The sequence below is a fragment of the Microtus oregoni genome, unplaced genomic scaffold (assembly GCF_018167655.1).
Source record: "Microtus oregoni isolate MIOR12 unplaced genomic scaffold, Mior012 000023F_ref0000262, whole genome shotgun sequence".
Classification (NCBI taxonomy): Eukaryota; Metazoa; Chordata; class Mammalia; order Rodentia; family Cricetidae; genus Microtus; species Microtus oregoni.
The window spans coordinates 11712197-11735899 of record NW_024543082.1 but is presented as its reverse complement, the minus strand read 5'-3'; the positions used below and the strand labels follow the sequence as shown (position 1 = coordinate 11735899).

Here is a 23703-nt window from a genome sequence, read left to right as displayed (position 1 = left end):
CAACTGATGTGTAAATTACTATCTTTTCATTTCATTAACTTGAAGGAGTGTGTTCTGAGAAACTCTGAGTCAAGGCGTCAGGCTGATGCAGAAATGCGCTTCTGGGAGTCACAGCGCTCAACCCTGACCTTCCACTGGGAAGTGAGGATGTATGTTACTTACAACATTTGGTGAGCAGAGGATTCATGAATGACTGGAAAAGGGGTGGGTTCAAACTTTTTTCTTTATTTTTTTTCCTTTTTTTAAAAAAAATTGATTTTATTGAGCTATACATTTTCTCTGCTCCCCTCCCTCTCTCTTCTTCCCCTTCAACCCTCTTCCATGGTCCCCATGTTCGCAATTTACTCAGGAGATCTTGTCTTCTTCTATTTCCCATGTAGATAGATCCATATATAGCAAGTGAACAGCAAACATCAAACTAAATGGAGAAAAACTCACAGCGATCCCACTGAAATCAGAAACAAGACAAGGTTGTCCACTCTCTCCATATCTATTCAATATAGTTCTTGTGGTCCTAGCTAGAGCAATAAGACAACGAAAAAGAGATCAAGGGGCTACAAATCAGAAAAGGAGAAGTCAAACTCTCACTATTTTCCTTAACTTTTTAAGATGAAGCTTTACTCTGTTAGTGCAGGCTGGTCTGGAATTCCTGATGTAGGTCAGACTAGTTTGGAACTCCTGGTGACTGACCTTAACCTCCATGATGGCTGGGATTTCACACTTTAGCCACTATGCCCAGAGGGCTAATTATTCCAAAAATGTTACTTTTCACCTTGAAATATATATCAACCTTACTTTAATAAAAAAGGCACATTTCTATGAAAGTTCATATCTAGATAACTTCAAATGGTGACCTAAATTGAGGTAAAGAAAGATTAACTGAAGGATCCTCTTAATTAAAAACTAAGGATAGCAAAATGGGTTAGCCTTGGGCATTGTGGCCCTATCAGTCAAGAAAGACATCTTGAGAAACTGCCACTGGTGAGAACTCAAGGTATCCTCCCGACTGGAAGAAGTACAGGTACATTTATTCCTTCATAATCCAATCCAGAAGGATGGACAATCACATCAACTTTTGCACTTTTTATTAAATAAAGTCACATTTTGTACATGAACATCCCATTGCAGACAAAAGGCAGACAGCTATGAGAGATATGTGAAGACATATTTCATTTTTATTTTCTTTTAGGCATAGAGGGATATGTTAATCCATTTCCACATACAATTCCTATAATTACATATAGGGAGTGAACCTTCAACTGGTTAAAAATCTGTGGCCAACTGTACAACTGGAGATAAGAAACCCCAGAAGTAGAACTGCAAATTAGCTTCTTTCCTGCGTGAGAGCACACGGAGTTGCTCAAGAGCACCCGAGCTTCCTCCTTATGCAGACACTGATGCAGAAGTGGCCATCTTGTCCGTCCTCTCTTGTAAACATCGGCTCCTGGGCGAGAGCTCTGAGTCTCTCCTGCTGCTGTCTAGGCTATAACAGCTGTTCGTGGACTCAGTTACAATTACAAGTGTACACCGCGCCAGACTAGAGTAAACCCTCTCTTTTTGTTGCCCTGTTACTTTTCTGCAAACACATCTTAGGAGTAAGACTTTAAACCTTTGATCTTCCAAACCAAAGGAAAAAAAAAAGCAAACAAAAGAAGCAAAAAAAAAAAAAAAAGAAAAATAATACAGAACTAATCTCACTGTAGTGTTCATGGCTTATTGTGGAAAGCAGGTGTTTAAAACTTTTAGAATTTCTTTAACAAAATTCTAAAGAGAAAAAGAAAAGAAAACAAAAATCATATTATTTACAGAGATAAACAGAATGGCTTAGCCATGCAAAACAAAGAACTTTGGTTTTGTTTTGTTTTTCCCTTTTCCCTTTGGTTTAAATATTGATCAAGATTCAATTTTTTTCTTGCCAAATAAAACTTCAGTAAATCAAAGTTTAGAGGCAAAATAACATGTTTTCTTTTCCCCCATATTTAATACAGCATTAAGTCTAATAGAATATTTTTGTATTTAGTCCATACCATTGTACTATAGGAAGCTTTTATTAAGCTGAGACACTGTTGCTCAGATATCAAGTGGTTACAAATGTACAAAGACACATCTCTCCATACACAGAAGTGGCAAAAGATTATTCCCAACCTCCTTCAGAGATGAATCTTGATTAGTTTCGCATTGCCTTCAAAACAGCTTATTTTTTGAGTCTAAAGGCAAACCCCACATTTCCTTTTCCTCTCAAAGAGCATAGTGCTATACCTGGAAATAGTCATTTTTATTTTCTCAGATAAAGTTATACACGTAAATCCCAGACAAAATGGCTGTGCAGTGTAATCCCAGAAACCAAGCGTCTACCTGAAAGAGCAAAGATTAAAGTCTAGTCACAAATTGCTACTGGCCCTCATTCAGTCTACTTCAAAAAGTTCCCATGTACACTACCTCCTTAAAAAGTTGCTCAGGCAGAAAACATGTTTATAAAGTTACAAATCTGATGTAACTAAAGATACATAGACGTTTTATTATTACACTTTCATGTACTGCTTGATAAATTATGTACCAGTTAAAAACACTAAATTATCTCAAGGTGCATTCAATATCTGTAGCGTAGTTAACAAAAACACACACGAAAAAAATATATATATATATTCTATATTCTGTGGAAAATAACACAGCTTTAATAATGACCACTGTTATAAATCTGCAATTCTGACTGATATCTCTTATTTTATTTATTTTAAAGGAAATAAGTGTCATTTTAAGGCAGTGGATAACCCAAAGGATTTAACACCAATTGTAATTACAGTGATTTACATTGTAATCTGTGAAAACGGGAACGCTAGCTGTCATTTTTTCCAACTTTCTCGGACACATTAGTTTTTGCTTTCTTATTATTTTTTTCTAACTTTTCTTTTGACTGAGTGTAATCTCCTAGAAGGTGTCGTTAAGTAAACGTGACCCAAGTTCTGTGCATGTCTTCTTCAGAGAAGACAGAATTGTCAGTTGGGGAGTATCATTCACGTGGTGTTGATGTTTGTATCTGGGACTTGCTTCTGAGAGCATGCTGGAGGCACACAGGCCATCACACCCTGTAGCCCTCCTGACTCTCGCTTGGGCTGGCCTCCTATTCTCAGAATTAAGAAGCCAGCTTCTGATTGGGCGAGGTATATGTCCCCAACCTCGCAAACGGCCACCTTTGGGTTTCAGGTCCTTGTAAGAAAATTTGGGGCATTATTGATAGCAATCAGAATCAGAACCGTACCTGCTCAGACTATCCATATAAACAATTGAAATAAAACATTACATTATACATCCAATTAACAGCCACTCCCAGAACAAAGCTTACAGTGTATAAAAATAGCTACGTAAAAAATTTACATAAAAGGCAAACTGAAAGGAAATCCTTAGTGCAGACATTTACAGAAAAAAAAAAACCAAACAAAATACAACATATGACCTATTATCATGGCTGCCAAATCTTGCTGTTATTTGATTTTATAACTTTGTTTCATTGTTTCACTTGAGATAATTCTCTAAGATCCTGTGACAGCTTGGGAGGATGAACTGCTTAATACTTGAACCATGAATTGCTGTCATTGTCTTTGTATATGTCTTAAATACAATCCATGTCCATGCTTCAATTTGTCTATATGGGTTTTCTCTGAAATGAGAAAACATATCAGTTACCATAACAGTCATTTTTCACCATCAACAGATCCTTTAGTCTAAAAGTGGCAATAATTACATCATAGAAGGGATTATTTGTAGAACCCTGATATCCTGAGTCAACTGTCAACCCAGTCCTACTCATTCTACTACACTGTTTTGGAATTGATGACGTCTCGTTCCTTCCTTCCTTCCCTCCCTCCCTCTCTCTTCCCTCCTTCACTCCCTTTCCTCTTTCCCTTTCTCCTGTCCTCCTTTTGCAAGACATGATTAATTTGTATAAAGATAAGAGGGGAATCATGATTCCCCTCTTAATAATGTCATTAATAATGAGAATATCTCATTACATTTCAGATTTAAAATGCATCCATCCCTATATCGCAGTCTAATTTGTGGGGCGTGTCTTCAGTTTTATAGTGAGATGGAACTCAGCCCATTTTTGAGGCCAACAAAGAACGCGTTTACACGGAATTGAGAAAAAGAGAGTAGAGTGATAGAGAAGAAGGTGTGACGTGCCAGGGAGGTATCTGGGTCCCAGCGAGCAGAGTAGGAACACGAGTCTAGTGCTCACTCCTCAATCTCTTTGAGATTCCAGCTAATAGACGTTGTAAACTGATCTCATTTCAGTTCTGCCATATTTCTCTCCTGGGGACAGCCTTCCAGTTGTAATTCTTTCCCATGTCCTCTGTCTTTGCTGTGAAATCAGCTCAAATGACCCATTCAGACTGTGACTTGCCGTTATTTTATACTATACCCAAAGTTCACAGCATTGGTCTTTTGTTTGTTTGTTAGTTTTTGTTTGTTTTGTTTTTGTTTGTTTTGTTTTGTTTCATTTTGTTTTGTGACAGAGTTTCCCTGTCTGTATTCACGGCTGCACTGGAATTCGCTCTGTAGCTCAGGCTGGTCTCAAACCCATCTCTCCCTCCTGAGTGCTGGAATTAAAGGTGTATGCTACCATCTCCTGGTGCAGTTGGGCTTTTTACACCTCGCTAGTGGTAGCAGTTATCTCTATGACACACAGACTAATTAATTCAAATGATGCCTTTGTTGGTCTCAAGGGGGCACAAAAAGAAAATGATCAAGTTGTATGTGGTAATATCACTGAGACATATACCTTTTCAAGACCACCTTAAAAATCGTACAGATGCAGTTAATATAGATGAATATATGCAATATATGTAGCACTAATACATACGTTATGCTCATGTATTTGTACATGTAGGTACCTGTGTGCATATGTACTCATACAAACATAGTATACATGTACTACCGAGAAGACAGCCTCTGTATGTGTGCATGTGCGTGTGTACTAGCTTGTCAGCCTTTTCATTAAAATGAGTGAAGAGATGCCTATGTAAATACACTCACAATTATGCCATATCCTTGGATTAAAGTATTTATATATTAAAATTTATTCTAATGGGTTTTAAAAATAAATTTAGAGTTTGTGCTTACTGAACCCAAACACCAACTCATAAAATAAAGCTTCTTTGTGTGCGGCAAATTTTTTGGCATTAAAAAACAAAATGCAAATGAGATGTCAAAGAATCCCCAAAATGGATTTTATTATTCAGGGATAATAATTATGTTGGGGAGGTTGAGGGGACTGGAAAGAGCCTTTCTTCTGAAAGCAGTGAGTCAATGATGGTCCCTTTTGAAGCCATCTTTCTGTTTGGGGAGCTATAATTAAGAAGCATTAGCAAGTGAAGTTTGGATTTCATTCCCACAGGGCTTCCCCACATCCCAGGAGTCGCCTCTAGGACACCCCCCAAGTCCCACTCACCTGGAGACTTGGAACCACTCCTCTCTTAGGCTTCTGTTTTGTGGTTGTTTTCCTCTAGCTTTTTATTCTCCTCCATATTGCCAAGGTCCTTGTTGACGTGTTTTGATGCAGTTCTAGAGGAGAATGAAATAAATATCACATAGTCACTCAATTTTTTTAAAAAAAATTGCTCTAGTTTAAAAATATTTCTGAGGGCTGGAGAGATGGCTCAGTGGTTAAGAGTATTGCCTGCTCTTCCAAAGGTCCTGAGTTCAATTCCCAGCAACCACATGGTGGCTCACAACCATCTGTAATGGGGTCTGGTGCCCTCTTCTGGCCTGCAGGCATACAGACAGAACATTGTATACATAATAAATAAATATATATATATAAAAAAAAAATAAAAATATTTCTGAAAAGTAAGGTTATTACACATCTGTGAGGACTGATTGAAAACAACACACTGCAAAGAAAAAACATATAAATGACTCTTTAAGGAAAATTGAAAAATAATTGATGATACAAAAGTAATTTTGAAACCGGATTGTACAAGTTTGTTGGACTCTGATGTAAGTTGGGTTAATTTTCACCAAGTTACTAGAGAAACAATTGTTATCATTTTATTCTTGGTAGTTAAAAGATATTTTGAGGGAGCTTCATTATCTCAATAGGCATACATTAACATGAGTCTCATCAGGCCCAAATCAGTAGGCCCAGTCAATGTGGAATGGAAACCACAGAAATTCTTGAGCCAAAATAAAGTTTTCCTTCTTTTGTTGTTTATCTGAGATTTTTCCATCTCTCCCCAAAATCTAATTAATACAGATTACAAATATAAAGATGGGAAAACTGGTTTTGATGTCAGTAAATCTGTGAATCTGTGGAAAAATGCTATATTGAAAAGTAATACCCACCCAAGTTAAATATACCGGTCATGAGGAAAATTCAGTGAATTTTGAAAAATTGCCTACATAAATGCAAATAGAATTGAATTCAGAATAGTAAACAGTGGTAGACCATTACATTCACTCACAGGTACTGCTGCCCCCACAAATTAACACAAACTCAGTTTTCACAGGACAGTTTTAGCTCTTCATGTAATTTATAGATTAGCAGAATCATAATGTACATATTCATTGGTATTTGCCTTTTAGTGAAACTCAGCTATAAGTCTGTAATGTTCATAGTGGTAGGCACTGTTTGTTTTTTAGTTTTTTAGGACTTGAGATACATAATTTGGGTTGTTTCGGTGGGCCTGTCCTATTTCTTTTTGCCTTACTTGCCTGTCCTTTTGATTTCTGGGTATTTAATGCAGTATTTACGGGTACTTTAGCCTTCTTGATGATTGACTGTGGCATTCTCATTAGGTAGTTATTTGGTTTTTTTTTCTCTAATTTTCTCTTGATTATTTATTGTATATGTTTACTCTGTGCTTGCTCAATTCTTTTTTTTTATTGTTGACACTGTCTAGGAAAATTGTTTGGGCATCATATAATCCAGTTTGTAGCATGTAAGATCCTGCCTTTCTGTTGTTAAATGGGGATGATGAGGGGAAATTGCCATGTTTCTACCAAGTTCTCTGCTAATGTGAGGGTCAGGTGCAGTTTGGATGAGGCTTCTCAAACCTGTGTTTGTCCCCTACCTAAATGATAGCAGGTCTCTCAGTTAGTATGTATGAGAATGTGGAAATAATATGCACTATCCTAACTCTCTGGTCATAAATATATTAAAGTATTAAAACATAAAAAATGAATACTTCAAATTTTTAAGGAGGTAGTTACAGAAATAAAGTTCTGTGATTTCAAAGGGAAGAAAAGGAAATGATGTGTACTCTCAGATCACGTGAACTTTGTGCCAGTACACAGTTACTGGATTGTGCTTCAAAAATGAGAGCCCAAGCAGCGTATGCATCTCAGTGATTTAAAGAGGAAAAGACCAGTTTTTGGCCAGAGTGAGGTAAAGGGAATTACTGGAGACAGGTGAAACTGCAGAGAGGATCATGTGACATCCTAGGAGGATTCCTTGATTCTTTGTCTATCTCCTAAATTGGATATGCTATTCTAATAAAATTTAAAATGAAGCTTCAAAGGGATCAAGCTGATTTGCAAGCAGTTTGAGTACCACTTCATATAGAACTCAGAATGAAACAATGTAATATCAAATATTAAGATGCCTAGAAACAAATGAAAATTTACTAAAATGATGTAGAACAATGTTGGTGTAGGAGGTCCTTCTTTCTATGTGTTGCTTGTATTGGTTAATGAATAAAGAAACTGCCTTGGCCTGATAGGGCAGAACTTAGGTAGGCAGGGAAGATGGAACTGAATTCTGGGAGGAAGAAAGCAGAGTGGGAGAGATGCCATGGATCCTCAGCCTGAGATGGACGCTGGTTAGAGCTTTACCCACTAAGCCACGACCACATGGTGATACACAAATTAATAGAAATTAATTATGTTAAATTAAGCTGTAAAAAATAGCCAATAAGAAACTAGAGCTAATGGGCCAAACAGTGATTTAATTAATATAGTTTCTATGTGGTTATTTTGGGACTAAGCTAGCTGGGTGGCTAGGACAAACAAGCAGGCTGCCCCCTGCAACACAATGTCACTGTAATAACATGAAAACTGGGTGAATACAAACCCGAGTAATTTAATAGGGAACCAAGGCTCATAAAACAGGCATTATATATGAGAAACAGGAAATTTTAAAGGCACATCAAACACTTTGAAACAATTAATAAAAATTAGAAATCACAAAATCATTGTAGTTCATCAGATGAGCTTATTAACACCTCAAACTTTAAAATAGAAAAAATATTGAAAATAAGAATATAGCTATAAAATAGTTCAATGTAAATTCTAAAATTAAAAGAGCAAAGTTTATGTGGATGTGCACACATGTGTGCATGTATGTATGTATATGTTTGTGGGCACATGTGTTTGTGTGTGTGTCAATGTATGTGGAAGCTAGAGGATAATCTTGGGTGTCCCTACAGAAGTACCATCCACATATATTTATCTCTCTCTTTCCCTCTGGCTAAACCTCTCATTGTCCTGGAACCTGTCAATTGTGTTAGACCGATTGGCCAGAGAGTACCAAGGATCCACTTGTTTCTGCCTCTCCAGTGCTGGGATCACAAGTGTAAGACACCTACCCTGGATTTTGAATGTGGTTTCTGGGGACACAACTTCGGTCACTGTGCCTGTAAAGCAAGAACTTTGCTCATTGAGCTCCCTTCCCAGCACAGACCAAGGTTTTATTTATTTATTTATTTATTTATTTATTTATTTATTTATTTAAGATTTCTGTCTCCTCCCCACCACCGCCTCCCATTTCCCTCCCCCTCCCCCAATCAACTCCCCCTATCTGTCAGCCTGAAGAGCAGTCAGGGTTCCCTGCCCTGTGGGGAGTCCAAGGAACCTCCACCTCCATCCAGGTCTAGGAAGGTGAACAACTTGTGGTCTAAGTTAAAACATTCCCATGCACAGACATTTTGGGTTTCATGAATAGAAAATGGGTGAAAGTCCAAGTTTTGAGAAAAATGAAAATGACTAATCATTTTACATTAAAAAATACAATCTAGAAAATGGGACATCATTAAAGTGCCCAATATTCCAAAAGTTCACAACTTGAAACTCTGTACAAAGAAAATAGATGCAGAAAAGTGAAAGTGGATGAAGATGATGGTGTAACTTCCTGTCGGTAGATATTCCTGTATGGTAAGACTAGAACAGTCTAAAACCTGCCTATTTCTGTGACCCTTTAATACAGTTCTGCATGCTGTGGTGACCCCAACCAGAAAATCATTTTGTTACTACTTCATAACTGTAATTTTGCTACAGTTATGAATTGTAATGTAAATATCTGATAGGCAAGATATCTGATATGTGACCTCGGTGAAAAGGTCATTTGACTTCCAAAGGGGTTGCGGCCCACACGTTGAGAACCACTGGACTGGAGTTAAATGAAGTCACAAACATCTCAGATGCATTCAAACATATATGTTCTAGATATAATTAGCTTAGTTTGTATAATGTTACTTGTATGTATGTTTTCATGGCTGACCATTTGGTATTGGATAGCCAATTGTGTACTCTTCCCTGGGGGAGACTATTTCTCCTGATCTCAGTATTCCTTGAATTTCCATAGTTCCCATCGTGTAGGAGTTTGAGAGTTCTCTTCCCTTAAAAAATTATTTTGGTTTTTGTTTTGAGAATGATGTCCAAAATTAGATGGAATTTTATGGAATAAATACCTTTTAATTTTGGAAAGTTCCAGAGATTTGAAAAAATTGCAAGGGTTAGAACTCCAACTCCAAATGACAAAGACAAATTATTCTCTAAATCACTCTCCTCTGCAAAGCATTTATCACCCATTTGAAGGACAAAGCACTTACAAAGCACATGCTCTTTACAAATAGATTAAACTATAAATTATGATCACTGCTTGTCTTAAATTTTCATCAGTAACTTTTTGTTTACTTTGCATGTAAGAGAAAATTTAAATCATAGAGTCATGATGGGATTAAACTAAGTAAACTAAGATGGGAATGGAAAGAAATTCTATCCTTCACCATGAAGTGTAACTTGTTAGACGGGAGGGTTTTGGTGGCAGTGGTGGTCTTGAGGTGAGTGGATGTCCTGGTTAGTTTTGTGAACTTGACAAAAGCTGAAGTCATTTGAGAAGGGGAGAGAGACTTCAATTAAGAAAATTCTTCCATAAAGTCTGGCTGTGAGCAACCCACTTTCTTCGTTAGTGATAGATGGAGATGGCCCTACACATTGTAGGTGGTGTCACCCCTGCGCTAGTGGTCTCGGGTCTATAAGGAGGCTGAGCAAGCCACAGAAAGTGAGTCAGTAAGGATCAGTCTTCCATGATCTCTGAATCAGCTTCTGCCTCCAGGTTCCTGACCTGTTTGAGTTACTGTCCTGACTACCTTCAGTGATGATTGTTTGAGCCAAATGATTCCTTTCCTCCCCAAATTGCTTTGGTCATGGTGTTCCATCATAGCAACAGTAACCCTAACAAAACAAAATGTGCATTGGTGTCAGTTTGGAGCTACAAGACCCTGGCTACATCCTTCCTCCTAAAACTCTTGTTCTCTATAAATAGAGGAAAGAACAACACCCACATATGTTCATGATAAAGTTCTAGGTGAGGCACAGGGCTCAACAACCTGATGTTACAGAGCTGTTGCCAAAGGCCACATGGTTACTGAACAGATCAGTTCAAATCTATGTCTCAGCTCATCTGAAAAAGCAGTTCTGTGAAGGAGCTAAAGCCATTAAAGTAATTTCAGACAGTCTCAGGACTCACCTGATATCACCAAGTGATTATATACTCGCTTTGAAGTCTTTGGCAGAGAAGGTGGAAATGTCATTGGTGCTGCCTTCTATGGATGGCTTTATTTTAATATTTTAACAATAATTTAGTGGGGGTGGGGAAGTGGGAAAATGAAGGGGGTTCCTGAGAATATAGGTTCAACCAATGCTGAGGGCTATCACTGAAAGAAATAAAAGGAGAAAGCAAAACCAAAACAAAAGAATAGAGAATTTTATATCTGTGAAATAAAATAATTTATATTGTAGTTATTTAATAAGTTTTGGGGTTTTCAAAAACAGACAGGCATGTGTTCAGTGCCCTATTTGAGTGTGAGGAAATATTAACTCATCCTGACTGCAGGGTTAAATTCTGTGATTTATATTTTCTAGTGTGCCCAATTTACACCACGTAAGAGTGCCAAGACTATGAGTTTTGAGGACGAGCACTTTGGCAGTGGAAAATTGTCAGTTCAAGCAGTCTGACCTTTGACACCTATGCAGGTTATTAGGGCATATCCAAGATAATAGTTATTTCCCCTATTCCCTGGTCACAGCTGTCAGTGGGATGAGTCTTTTCTTGGGCCAAAGTTAATAAAAAGTCAGAGGTGGTGGAGAGAGCTTTAATCCTATCTGACAGTGGGCAGCAATTTCGTGACTTGGAGAAGAATAAACAGTTGGTTTTATTGCTACCACTTTCAATTTACTATGCTTAGACTTTGAGGCCGTTCTGAGAAATTCCTCACTAGAATAAGGAATGCACATGTCCTCTGTTAAAAAATTAATCAGGAACTAGCCTTTGTATCTTAGTTAACAGTTAGTATGCAGACTGCACAGTAAGCAGAAGACTGAAGATTAAAATAAAGATAAAATAATAATAATAATGATGATAAAAAGGACAAATACTTAAAATATAGTTAGGGATTGCTTTGGTTTGATGAAGTGTCAGCTGTAGGTTTCCCTAAGATCCATGACTTTACTAGCCCCATGTAACTGGCTAAATTCCTGGCATCAAGCATGATTTTACTCTTGAGAGGAACTCTATAGCTCTTAAAACGAGGACTCAGCAAGTAATGACCTTCCACTTCAAAACAGAAAGCATCAGGCTGATATATTTAATGATAAATTCTACCAACATGCAAAGGAGAAGTTATATTGACCCTCTATAGTCTTTTTGTAAAATTAAATAGAGGAGGACTATTTCCTAATGCATCCTGCTAGGTCAACAAGACCCTGATAACAAAACTGGACAAAGACACTACCAGAAAATGACAGAAAATTATCTCTCAGGAACAAAATTCCTAAATTTAAATAAAACTAACAAATCAAATCCAAAATGTACAAAAAACAAACACCATGATCAAATGGGATTTATTCCAGGTTGTGCATGGATGACTCAGCATTTAAAAACTAATTAATTCAATCCAAACTCAAGAAGAAAATCATATAAGTCATATTGAGAGATGACAGAATTCAGTATCCATTCATGAAAAAAAATCCACAACCTTGTATGTGATGGTTCATCCCAGTTACCAACTGGAGAAATCAGAAGTCAGGAGGCATGCCTCTGGTGGATCTGTTAAGGCAATTTCAGGAGGTTGTCAAGGAGGGAAGACCCTCCCCTCGGCTGGGCAGCTCCTTTGGGTGGGTGGCCCCACAGGAAGAGGTGGGCATTGCTTGTCTGCCTGATGACTTTTGCTTGTTGCTGGTGAATGCATCTGTTCCAATACTGTCCTGTCATCCTTCAATAGCATCAATATCTGCTTCTTTGTCCTTCAGATATGAACTAAAGATTATTGAACTCATTGCCATTACTGAAGCATCCAGCTTTGTGGATGGAGCAGCTCTTGGGCTCTGCGCATCAGCGACATGCTGTCGGCCACCTAGGACTAGTGGTCATAAGCTATTCCAGAAAATGTGCTCTGATAACATATCTGATTGTTTCTTTAATCCCCCCAATATTTTTGGTTTTGTTTCAGTGTTTCAATCCCCTTGCTGAATTTGTCTTGTGTAATTGGGACTTTCTCCTCTAATTTGCTGTTCACTTTAGAAACTACCTTCTCAGAGTCTCAAATAGAATCCTTTCATTGAAAAACAAAACAAAACAAGAAAACCCAACAACAAACAAAGAAACAAACAAACAACCAGAAACCCTGACTCCATAAAAATAAGAAGTTCCCATTGCAGTCTGCAGCTTGGCTCTGTATCAGCAAACATCCCTAATACTGATACAGAAAACAAGCTGGATCATGGTAAGAAGAGGGACATTTTCCCTTTACCTTGGAAAGGAAAACAGAAACAATGATAATTTGCATTTTTGAGCCTTTAATTTATGTGTACATACATACTAATGCCAAGAGGCACACGTGTCTTACATGCTACAGGTGTAGGAATTGAGTCTGTGAGATATTAATAACTTCAATTTCTCCTAAATGCACAAAAATCCAAGGTTAATCATGACAGGGCCAAGTAGTTATATTTTTCCACAGGAAGCAAACTGTGATCTTTTAAAACTATAAATGCTCTATTTTGACGTGAACCCTTTCCTCAGAGGACTTTCAGATCAAAACAATAGCACAGAAAGTCCTGGTTCTGCACTTAGTGGCCAATGACATTGTAATTAGCTAGATACGCCAACATTTTCTCTTCATCCTAGGTCCCTTTTAGTTACTTATTTATGGTTTGAGAGAATAATGGGGCATTTTCTTTTTGTTTTTCTCTTCTGGATGATTGCCAATTTTTAAGTGCAAAAAAAAAAAAAGAGCAAGAAATGAAAAGAAAAGAAGATCCAGACTTGGATAGCCCCATCTTTAATACAAATGGAGGGTACACCATCCCTGAATTTGTGGCATGTTCCTCCCCCATGGGAGGATGCAAAATGCACAAAGGTAAAGTGATGGAGGAAGGTCATTGGCTAATAAAGGCACTGCCCTGGCCCATTTTATTGGTTAGAGGATAGGTGGGAGGAGTAAACAGAACAAAATGCTGGGAGGAAGAGGAAGTGAGCTCAGAGACTCGACCGCTTTCCTCTCCGGAGCAGACGCCTGAGAGAGACGCCATGCTCCTGGCTCCTGGGCAGACGCACGCTAAGAAGCTCCGACCCAGGATGGACATAGGCTAGAATCTTCCCGGTAAGCGCACCTAGGGGCGCAACACAGATGATTAGAAATGGGCTAAATTAATATGTGAGAAAGAGCCTAGAAGAGAAAGGGCCAAGCAGTGCTTAAATGAAAACAGTTTGTGTGTTGTTATTTCGGAGCATAAGCTAGCTGAGCAGGCGGCCGGGGTGCTGGGGACGCAGCCCCGCCACCCTTATTATTACAGTAAAGTCACATGTGGACTCTTAATTGAAAAGTAGTTCTGATGAAGTAACAAATATATCTGAATTTATATGGAATATGAGAAAACACTAAGTATACAAATGAACATACTCTTCAATTCTACTTTGAAATAAGAAAAAAACCCCTATTCTCTTATTTTCCCAATGACATTTCCCATAACTAATTCAAAGACCATCTCTCCAGTGTTGTTAAAACTCCATTGCTTTGCTAACTTTATTGCAAAAATTGGTCTTGGGGATTCTGAACTGAAATGATGAGTCTGCACTTCCTCTGTCAGTGGCTTAAGGGGTTAACACTCACTCATAGTGCACAAAAGTCAGCTTATTCAAGAGGTTCGGGAAGGGATTAAGGGCACTTAGAAATCTGAAGCAACCCACACATTCTTCCTAAGAGTCTGTTATATTGAAATGATGAGAGCTGCAGTTTATTACATTGATTACCAGTAGTATTAAGTCTATCAAATCTGGCACATTTTTCAAATAAGTAGCAGTCACACGTTAGGACTGGCCTTTAATTTAATGACAGACTTTAAAGGGAATGTTTGAGGTCTAACCTAATCACATTGTTAAACAAAGTGTCCAGCATTTATTTATCTGTGATTTGAGTTTTTTTGGTTGCTACACGTAACAGTTCACATAACACACAGACACACTTTTATTCAGAGGACATTTGATGTCTGATGAGACATTGGCCATTAACATGACTAAAATATTAAGAGTTCTCTTAGGGCTTGAAATTTATTTAACTGTATAAAGAGGAGTGACCATGGCTCCATATGGGAATGGACGTCATGCATATCAGTCACAAACACAATAGGAAAAATCTTTACGGAAAAAAGCCACAAAGCATCATGAGATATGGTAAGGCCTTATCATTCCTGTAAGACAAATAATTCTGCCCACTATAATTAGTCATCACAAGAAAGTCTCTTTCATAGTTAAAATATGAATAACACTGGTGTCTACTTTATAGACGTATTGTGAGCAATCAATGTATGGTTATCATTCTTTGTTACATTCACATTTTCCAGCCATGCCTCCCTGCCAGGAAACCCCACTCAGATTGAAATGGACATGTTTATAGGATGAAATTAAGATTTTAGGTTTGAGCTCACTTATCTTTTAACTCTCTCTCTTCATAAGATATAGTTTTTGAATTTTTAGAGGGATTAACTCAGACATAGTGAAAGCCTAAAATTATGTTACAGGTTGGTACCAGCTATAGATATTCTGTCATAAAAACAGTTATTCGCTTATAAGATATTATTTTAAAGCCTTTCAAAACATGCAAAATATGGGACTCCATGTCCCCTTTTGCTGGCAATGTAGACACTGCGAACTCATATGGAGTGCCATCAGCCTGATGTGGAGGATGTGTAGATCTTATAGAAATTATGTGCATTTGAATCTTGACTAATACGGAGTGGCTGACATCTACTTACTGATCGTTTTCATCAGCTTAACCAGATATTTGGTAAAATCACTGTCAGAAGATCTTTAAGGTCTATCTTCCACAGTGTACCTTATGATTTCAATCATTTTTAATTTAAACTTATCTAAAGTGTCTTAAATGCATTTGTAGTATTCTGTCTAATCAGTGTTTTCATTAAGGCCAACGTAATGATGTTTTCCCATCTTAATTAGGTCTTTACGTGGAATAAAGTTATTCAATTGGAATAGAGGGAGGCAGCCTCGTACCAGTGGAGTTACTTTCTGGTCAGTTCAGACATTCACAGTCATTCACAATCCCTGACATATGTAACTTCTTTTTAACTAATCTCCATCAACTTCAAACAAAAAGTTTAGGATGTTTTTCATTTAGGCAGTGTGTGCTTAAGAAACAAACCTACCCATGCAGAAAGCAATGACACTAGCAAAAGTAGCGGCATTCAGAATGCTGACTAAGAAAGATAAGGAGACACAAGCACATCTCAGGCCACACCCCTGATGTTAGTCCTATAGTCACTGCAAAGTAAAACAAAGCATGGTATGCCCAATTGGAGGCTGTATCTGTATTATTATAGAAATGACACCCATAATGGGGGTAAGCACAATCAGCACGTTGGAGTTATCCAAGTTGGAGGCAGTGAAGACCAAGAACCCCTTTGTGCAACTTACTTGGATTTCTTCATGTATAGCCAATAGACAACACCAGCCACGAGCGCAGCGAGTAGGAGACCAACTACAATTCCCACAATTAGTTTTGCCTGGTCATTCACCTTTTCTCTGTTCTCATCTACAAGAAAGAAGAAAAATCCGTGCAATTACAGCCAGTGCTAAAGAGTTTGAAATGAAGTTGGTGTCGTTCTAACTTATTAATGAGGACTAAGGCTCACTATCATGATTTACATGCAAACTGGTGATTTTAAAGGGTGAAAAGTTTAGAACTTTGACTATCTTGTCTCATTTGATATTGTAATTCAAGTCAAATTTGGACAGCTAAGAAAATCACTTATACAGGGACACTTCATAGATCTTGAGCTGATAGTCAAGGAAGGAGAGTTGAGTCTGCAGTATAGTACCTACCACTTATATCGTCTGCCTCATCGTGTTCTGGAATACTTACTGAAATGAAAAATGTTAATATGAAATTAAAAACAAAATTTGTTGATAAGTGAAAGCCACCTTTACCATTATAGTATGATGTAATAATACTTAGTTAAAACAGCTATTCTACAACTAAGGGTAAAGAAAAGGAAAACCACACTGGATAGAGCAAGAACATCCCTACAAGGGAATTAATCTTGTTTTAAGGAAAGTAGTTAAATTGCAAATGTTTGAATCTATTGGAGAAAATTTACAACCAACAAGTTATGATATTTATCTAAAATCTATATTAATTTCCTACTGTCTATATCTTTCACTAGAACTTCTTTTTAGGAGAAACAAGTTGGCCCCTATGAAGTCTACAATGTTGTGTTTCTCAACTCTTCTGCCCCTGCTTAGGAGAATTCATTTTCATTTTCTAGGATCAAGGACACTACTATTAACTAGGTTCTCAAAGAAGGAGTTGGGGTGGAGGTTATAAGTGGGGTGCTCAAGACATTACACAGCACACTACCCTATGTGATGTTTGCTAGACTTGCAAGTTTCTGACTGTGCTATGATCTTAGTACAGTTAAAACTCAGTGCTCTTGTGGATTATCATTAAATTACACAAATATTCTTGTGTGCCTGAGTCTGCATCAGAATTCCCTATGATGTTAGAGAAAATTCAGGGTCTTAAGTACTCAGGGAGTACAAAGTTTGAAGTGATTGTTTCAAATACTGAGAAAAAGCTGAAGCCTCTCTTTCAACAGGTTAGTGATAAAAATATCTTTTTAGTTAAAAAACGCAAAAGGATAAGTTCTCTCTAGATAGTACAAATCAATACTCACAGAATTGCACTGTGAGAAGTCAATGACTGCATTTTAATTTTGTTTACTTTTGCTCTACAGCTAGCCCACTGGGCCTTTATATACTAGTCCATCTGTTGGGGGCCATTATCTTTTGAAATTGTTTTGTCCTACAAATTCCTATTTATTGTATTCATAACATACTAATGCAAGGATTCCAACTGATCACGAAAAAACATTTGGCAGCAGGTCAGCTAACATCCTGTCTAAAAGTGAACTTTACTCTCGGCCAGTACTGATTTAGGGTTGCCATAGTAACAACAACAGGAATAGTAACAGAAATGAAAATGGCTTCTAATTTTCCAATAAATCATATTTTTCAAAATGTTCTTCTCCCTCAAAAATACATATACTAGGATTTCAATACTGACAGATTCTTCAGTTTTATCTAAGATAATTTCATTTATTTCCATTATGATTCAAAACTGATGAGAGAAGGGAAACTTTTCCAAGCTGAGTTCATTAATTCTCATGTCTTTTTTTTTACCCTACTGATTTGTTAATTGGTTAAATTTATGGCATTTCTGTATAAAGTAAGGGTAGGATAAAAATACAATAAATTGTAATGCAAAGTAATAGCAGAATTAAAAATTTATCTAATGTGTCATTTACAAAAGTGCCTAAAATTAATCATTGAACTATCTGACTTTGTATCCACAGCATGGATTAGATATGAGCCGCCCATTGCTTATTCTCCTTTGCATTTGGAGGGATTCCTGTGTTAGGGGAAAAGGTCCGAGTCTTAATATATGAAATAAACTGTGAAAACAAGGGTAGTAGAATGGAAACCAGGAAAAAAAGAAAAGTAACCTTATGGCGATGATAGCAAATGCAAAACAAATGTATGAGACTTACCATGATGCAGTACAGGGAGATGGGACTGAAGATGTAAAGCTAATGAAGAATAACTTCAAATTTTCTTACGGTTTTAATGCCAGAAATGAAATACTCACTCGCAGAGACATTCAGGGAGTTTACTGTTCTCTCCAGTTGGTTTTCTGCTGTGCAAGTTAGTGTAACATTCTCCTCGGGGGAAATGATAATTTTACTATAATACCTGCCATTGATATAAGGAGACTCCTCTGTCTGGAAGAAGAAGGAAGATGAGTTTAGAAATGGAAAAGCATTTTACAAGTCTGGGACAGAACAGTGGTAGATGACTCAGGGAAGGTGTGCTGTCCTACTGTCTGTGCTTTAGGGATATGGGGAAACTACAGATAAGGACCATCCAGGTCCTCTACTGCTTTATGGTTACGGCAGGCAGAAAAGAGATTAGTAAAGCAATAATGGGAGCTGTCTGTCTAATATTCTCTTGGAATTTCAACACATCCATCAAACTTTTCTTTTTTGATAGATACTCAGTGTCAGTTAAGCTTTTCCCATGATACTTGTTTCAAAGCATGTTATTAGTCATTATAATTACTAGCTTCCTTTCAGGGAATATTAGCATTTAATTATTTGTGGATACGGTCAATGGGCTTTTTTTGCTGTAAACATCTATTCTATTATCTTAATTCTTTGCAAAATGGGTATTTATTCTCTTACCTTAAATCTTTTATCAAAGCTCAAGGAATATAATAATTGTTTATGGGTAAATAAAAACATCGTTTCTCTCAGAACTTCCCTGTACTAAATTTAAAAAAAAGTAGATCCTTTAGTGGTGACTTAAGGATTAATTAAAATGCATTTGATGGTCCTGAGACACAGATGGGGGCATCTCTGGATGTGTGACCTTCAAACGTAAGAAACAACGCAGTAGCAGTGTTTCTTAGTTATTTGTGTTTCATCTTTTGAGAATTCTCTGTTTAGATCAGTACCCCATTTTTTGGAGGTTTGTTAAAAAAAACTATGCAGGCTATTTTGTTTGGGGGCACATATTATGGTTTCTGATGTTGTGTTTTTATGGGATCTCTGCAGTGAGAACTTATGCCTATGCATTTAGGTAGTTTTTATGCTCTTTATTTTATTTGTTTGTTCATGTTCCAGTTTGTTTGTTTTATTTTATCTTAATTTATTTCCCTGTTATTTTTAGATGTCTGCTTGCTTTGGAATGAGAGATAAAAAGAAAGGGTATAGATGTGGTGGAAGTGGAGGTAGGGAGAATCAAGGAGAGTTGGAGGAGGGGAAGCTGTAGAACTATATTCAGAATATATGGTATGAAAAATTTATTTTCAATAAAAATAGGGAAAACATAAAAAATATACATATTGCCTAGCAAAAAATCTTTAAAAAAAACTATTTGAAAATTAAAAAAAAATAAAGAATGTAGTAGGTTCATTCTTGGGATTAGACACAAAGACAGCACAAATCAAGCCAGCATGCATTCAATATTTTCCTGGTCACTAACTTGAATTGTGGCCTATATTTTCCTCCCCTGGTTTTATTCTTAACTATACTGTAACTGTCTATAGGGTAGGTATGCAATAGTCTCTGTTTCCTGGGAGCTACCTCCTTGTTGTACACTGGTAGGTTCATCATGCTTTGGAGGGGGGAGCAAATACAATATTATGGATGGATCATCTCAGACCTAGAACAAGAAAAATACCATATCATCTCTGAGGCCAGATGAAAGTCCTTCTCTGTGACAATGAAAAATGGCATGATTGTTTCTATCCTTGTGGTACATGTACCTGCTGTTCTCCCCAAGTTTTTGTGCTTGCTACTTCAGTCTCTAAAAAAATTTACTCGCTTCCTTCTAGCATGGCCTTTTACATTATTATATTCATCTATGCATGAGATTCATGTGCGCTTTTTTCTTCTTCTGTCTACTTTCCACATCAGCATTACTCATACCTACAGGCTCTTTTTCAATGGCACTTAGCTGAATAAGAGGGAAAAACAGCAGAGCAGGGAGGAAACATTTATATTCTTTGAGCATGTTACTTTTAGCATCCGATTCTATAAAGTACTTCTTCACATTGTCAGCAATTCGGGTCTTTATTCCGAATAGAGAAGCATGCATCTTCTCAGATGTGATGGTCTCCTTGTTTCCCTGCCCTCCCAGGAATGGACTTTTTACTTGCATGTCTCAAAATGTGTTTAATCCAGTCAGGAATCATTGGCTTCAAGCGTGACAACTCTGAGGGTTCTCTGCTCTTGAGCAAATGCAAATATATCTGTATGACTCATAGACAAGAGCCCAGATCCACCATGCTTAGCAAATGATATTATATGAGCTGAACCAGTGGCCTGCTTCTCCACAGGGGAAATGTGGAGTTTTCAGCTTAAAATTCATTTGCATCTTTTTGCTATGTGTCTGCGGAAACCTGAAATGGAGAGTCCATGTCCTGTAGCTCTTTAACCGGCTCTAATGATCTAAGCAGACATGAGAACCGCTACAGAGAAAATTTAACGTTATAGTAGCACCAAAAAGATTAATTAATGGAATTAAAGCCCTGTACCCTTTAATAGGCTGGTTTGTTCTCTCTGTCTTATTGTCTCTCTTTTTCTGTGTCTGACTTTGTATTAAGAAGAAAATATTCACAGCATTTGTAAGTTGAAAATCTTTATGGCTAATGGAGTATCTTACAAAGGCTACAGATATTACATGTAGATTAACATCGTGTACAACCTAGATATTACATTTGGCTATTCTTGTTCCGGTCCTAGCCCTCTAATCAGCAAACTGGACCATGTATGTCCAAGCAGTGACTATGTGGGTCACTACCCCGGGAGTCCAGATTCAATAAGCTATATCCTTTAAACACATGTAAACAGGCAAAGTAATGGCGGCTCTTGTACATTTTATGGCGCAGAAAAGTATATACCTTAATGATTTAATTATCCGTTCCTCAGGAATTAATGGCCATGGAGAAGCATCCAGTTTTAATTCTTTTAAAAGCAGATACCACAACTTAGTGTTTTGGGGATTAAATCCATGGACCTGGGATTTAAATGTGTTCTTTGATGCACGCTCTCCTTCAGAGAAGATTAAGATGTCAGCAAGCACTTGCTCTGAGCATATGTTGCATATTTCATATGGTAACCAAACCAGCCTACACTTCAGTTACCTAAATAAAACTCAGCTTGGGACCAGGGGTAGCACTGAGGAAGAAAAATACTTGCTTGGTTTATGACGCTTCCACTGCCAGTAATGGTCCACTGGATAGCTGGTTTCGGAAACCCTTCCACATGGCAAATTATGGTTTTAGACAGGCCACTGGGGTCAGTTTTCTTTGTCATTTTGATTTGAGGTTTTCCTAAAATATTGTTACAATTGAGACGTTACAATTGAAATATTAAAAGAGATAAATATCAAATTCTTAAAGAAAAAAATTGCTGCTGATTCAGTTCATTACCTTCTACAATGAGTGTCAGTGATTCCCTTTTCTTCAGCCCTTCAACCTCCTGAAGAGCCGTTTCACAGACGTAGTTCCCGGCATCCTGATAATGAAGGCTAGAAAATGATGGGCTTGATCGAAGCCTGATATTATCCTGTAACACAGAGTGCATTACTACAGAGGGCACAGCTTCTGTTTCTATTTATTTTTATTTTTAGTCACTGTGAGTGACGTGTGTGTGTGTGTGTGTGTGTGTGTGTGTGTGTGTGTGTATGTGTGTGTGTGTGCACGAATGCGGTATAAATCTGTGGTACGTGTACCTGGATGTACGGATGACTACACCTGTGTATGAGTGTATGAGGATCAAAGCAGGTCATCTCTTGTCCTGCTCTAGTGTCATCTGTCTTATTGAGTTGGGATGGGGTCTTTCACTGAACTAGAAGCTTGCATTTTCAGCTGGGATGGCTGACTCAGGAGCTAAAGGAATCAGTCTGTCTCTGAACCCCAATGCTATGGTTTCAGACACACAGTAATATCTGGTGGGTGCTGGGGATTACCACAAGATCCTTATGCACTGAATAAAGGGATTGAGTTCTTACTCACTAAGCTATCTCTCCAGCCCCCCCCCCCACACACACACCCTAATATATCCATAAGTATATGGGGAAATGGGCTCTTACTCTTACCTTACTTAATTGTTTGAAGGATGTAACTATATCAATAGTGCAATGGGTTTATATTGAGAAACGTCTCAAATGTCAGTCCCTACTTACTGTTAGGACTGTTTCATAAGCCATTCACGGAATCTAAACAGGGCTAGTCATAAATGCCCAAGACTTATCTGATCTGAATGGCTATCAACACTGGTGTTTCATTATAAAATGATAAAAATTATGGAAAAATTCAGTAGCAGAACCTTTTTATGCTTCTTACTTTTCCTTTCTTTTGTTTTTTTGAGACAACTGTTCTAATTTTTAAAAAGAAAAACGTTTAATTTTTTAAAAAGTTACTGGACATCAAAAGATAATTATATTTTTGGGAATTTAAGTTTAAAAACAGATAATAAGACAAAATTCTAAGATTATAGGGTTTTGTACACTAGAATTTTTTTTTTCTGCTCAATTTCCTGTCAACTAATGTTGAGTAAGAATGTTGCTGAGCAATAATGACATTAAGGTTCAACCAATAGGAGTAACTGCATTTTATGTTTAAAGTAGTTGACTTAGTTCTCAAATTCATTGACTATTCTACTTGCTTGTTAGTTATCTAGCTTTGTGACCATTAAGCACTATAAATAGTACATGTTCCCTAAGGATGATAAGGAGTGGTGGTGTAATTATCGAAGAGAAGAACAGACGGTGAAAAGATTGGGCCTAAGAGAAAGTGAAAGGAACTGTTCTAAGAATGAGAGACTCCTGGGTGTGGAGGTGCATGCCTTTAATCCCACCAAACAGAAGTCGGAGCCCAGCTGGGTTTACACAGCTAGTTTGAGGTCAGTGAGTGAGACACTTTTTCAGAGAGAGGAGAGGGGAGACCAGGAGACTGGAGGGGAAGGGGAGAGGGGGGGGAAGAAGAAGGAAGAGGAGGAGGAGGAGGAGGGAAAGAGGGAGGGAAGAAGAGAATCTAGCATTAAGATAACAATATAATAATATTTTGTCAAGAAGAAGTTCTAGTAAGAATATGCCTTCATGATGTAGGTGGAGACTGCTCTTTCATTTTTGACTGCTTAGACACAAATAATCACACAGAAACTATATTAATTACAACACTGTTTGGCTAATGACTCTAGCGTACTCTTGGCTAGCTCTTACATCTTAAATTAAGTTATTTTTATTATTTTGTGTCTCGCCATGAGGCTGTGGCTTACCGGGTACAGTTCTGGCGTGTCCTCCTTCAGCAGCAACATGGTGTTTCTCTGACTCCACCTATTCCCTCTTTCTCTATC

At 37.5% G+C, this 23703-nt stretch overlaps 1 protein-coding gene across 5 annotated transcripts in view; it reads right to left on the bottom strand.

Annotated features, from left to right (window-relative positions):
• Positions 1 to 1153: 1153 nt before the first annotated feature.
• The window catches only part of Alcam (activated leukocyte cell adhesion molecule), a 179202-nt gene continuing 156652 nt past the window's right edge, over positions 1154 to 23703 (bottom strand). For 2 of the 5 annotated variants that reach the window (XM_041672897.1, XM_041672900.1), the window contains 7 exons: positions 21777 to 21912; positions 21544 to 21677; positions 18432 to 18564; positions 16610 to 16648; positions 16202 to 16319; positions 5447 to 5559; positions 1154 to 3658 (listed from right to left, as the gene is read on the bottom strand). In XM_041672897.1, the coding sequence (XP_041528831.1) occupies positions 5472 to 5559; positions 16202 to 16319; positions 16610 to 16648; positions 18432 to 18564; positions 21544 to 21677; positions 21777 to 21912 (648 nt within the window). In that variant the 3' untranslated portion in view covers positions 1154 to 3658; positions 5447 to 5471. Of the gene's footprint in view, positions 3659 to 5446; positions 5560 to 16201; positions 16320 to 16609; positions 16649 to 18431; positions 18565 to 21543; positions 21678 to 21776; positions 21913 to 23703 lie in introns of those variants that run through there. The other 3 variants (XM_041672899.1, XM_041672901.1, XM_041672898.1) reach the window with 2 other exon arrangements.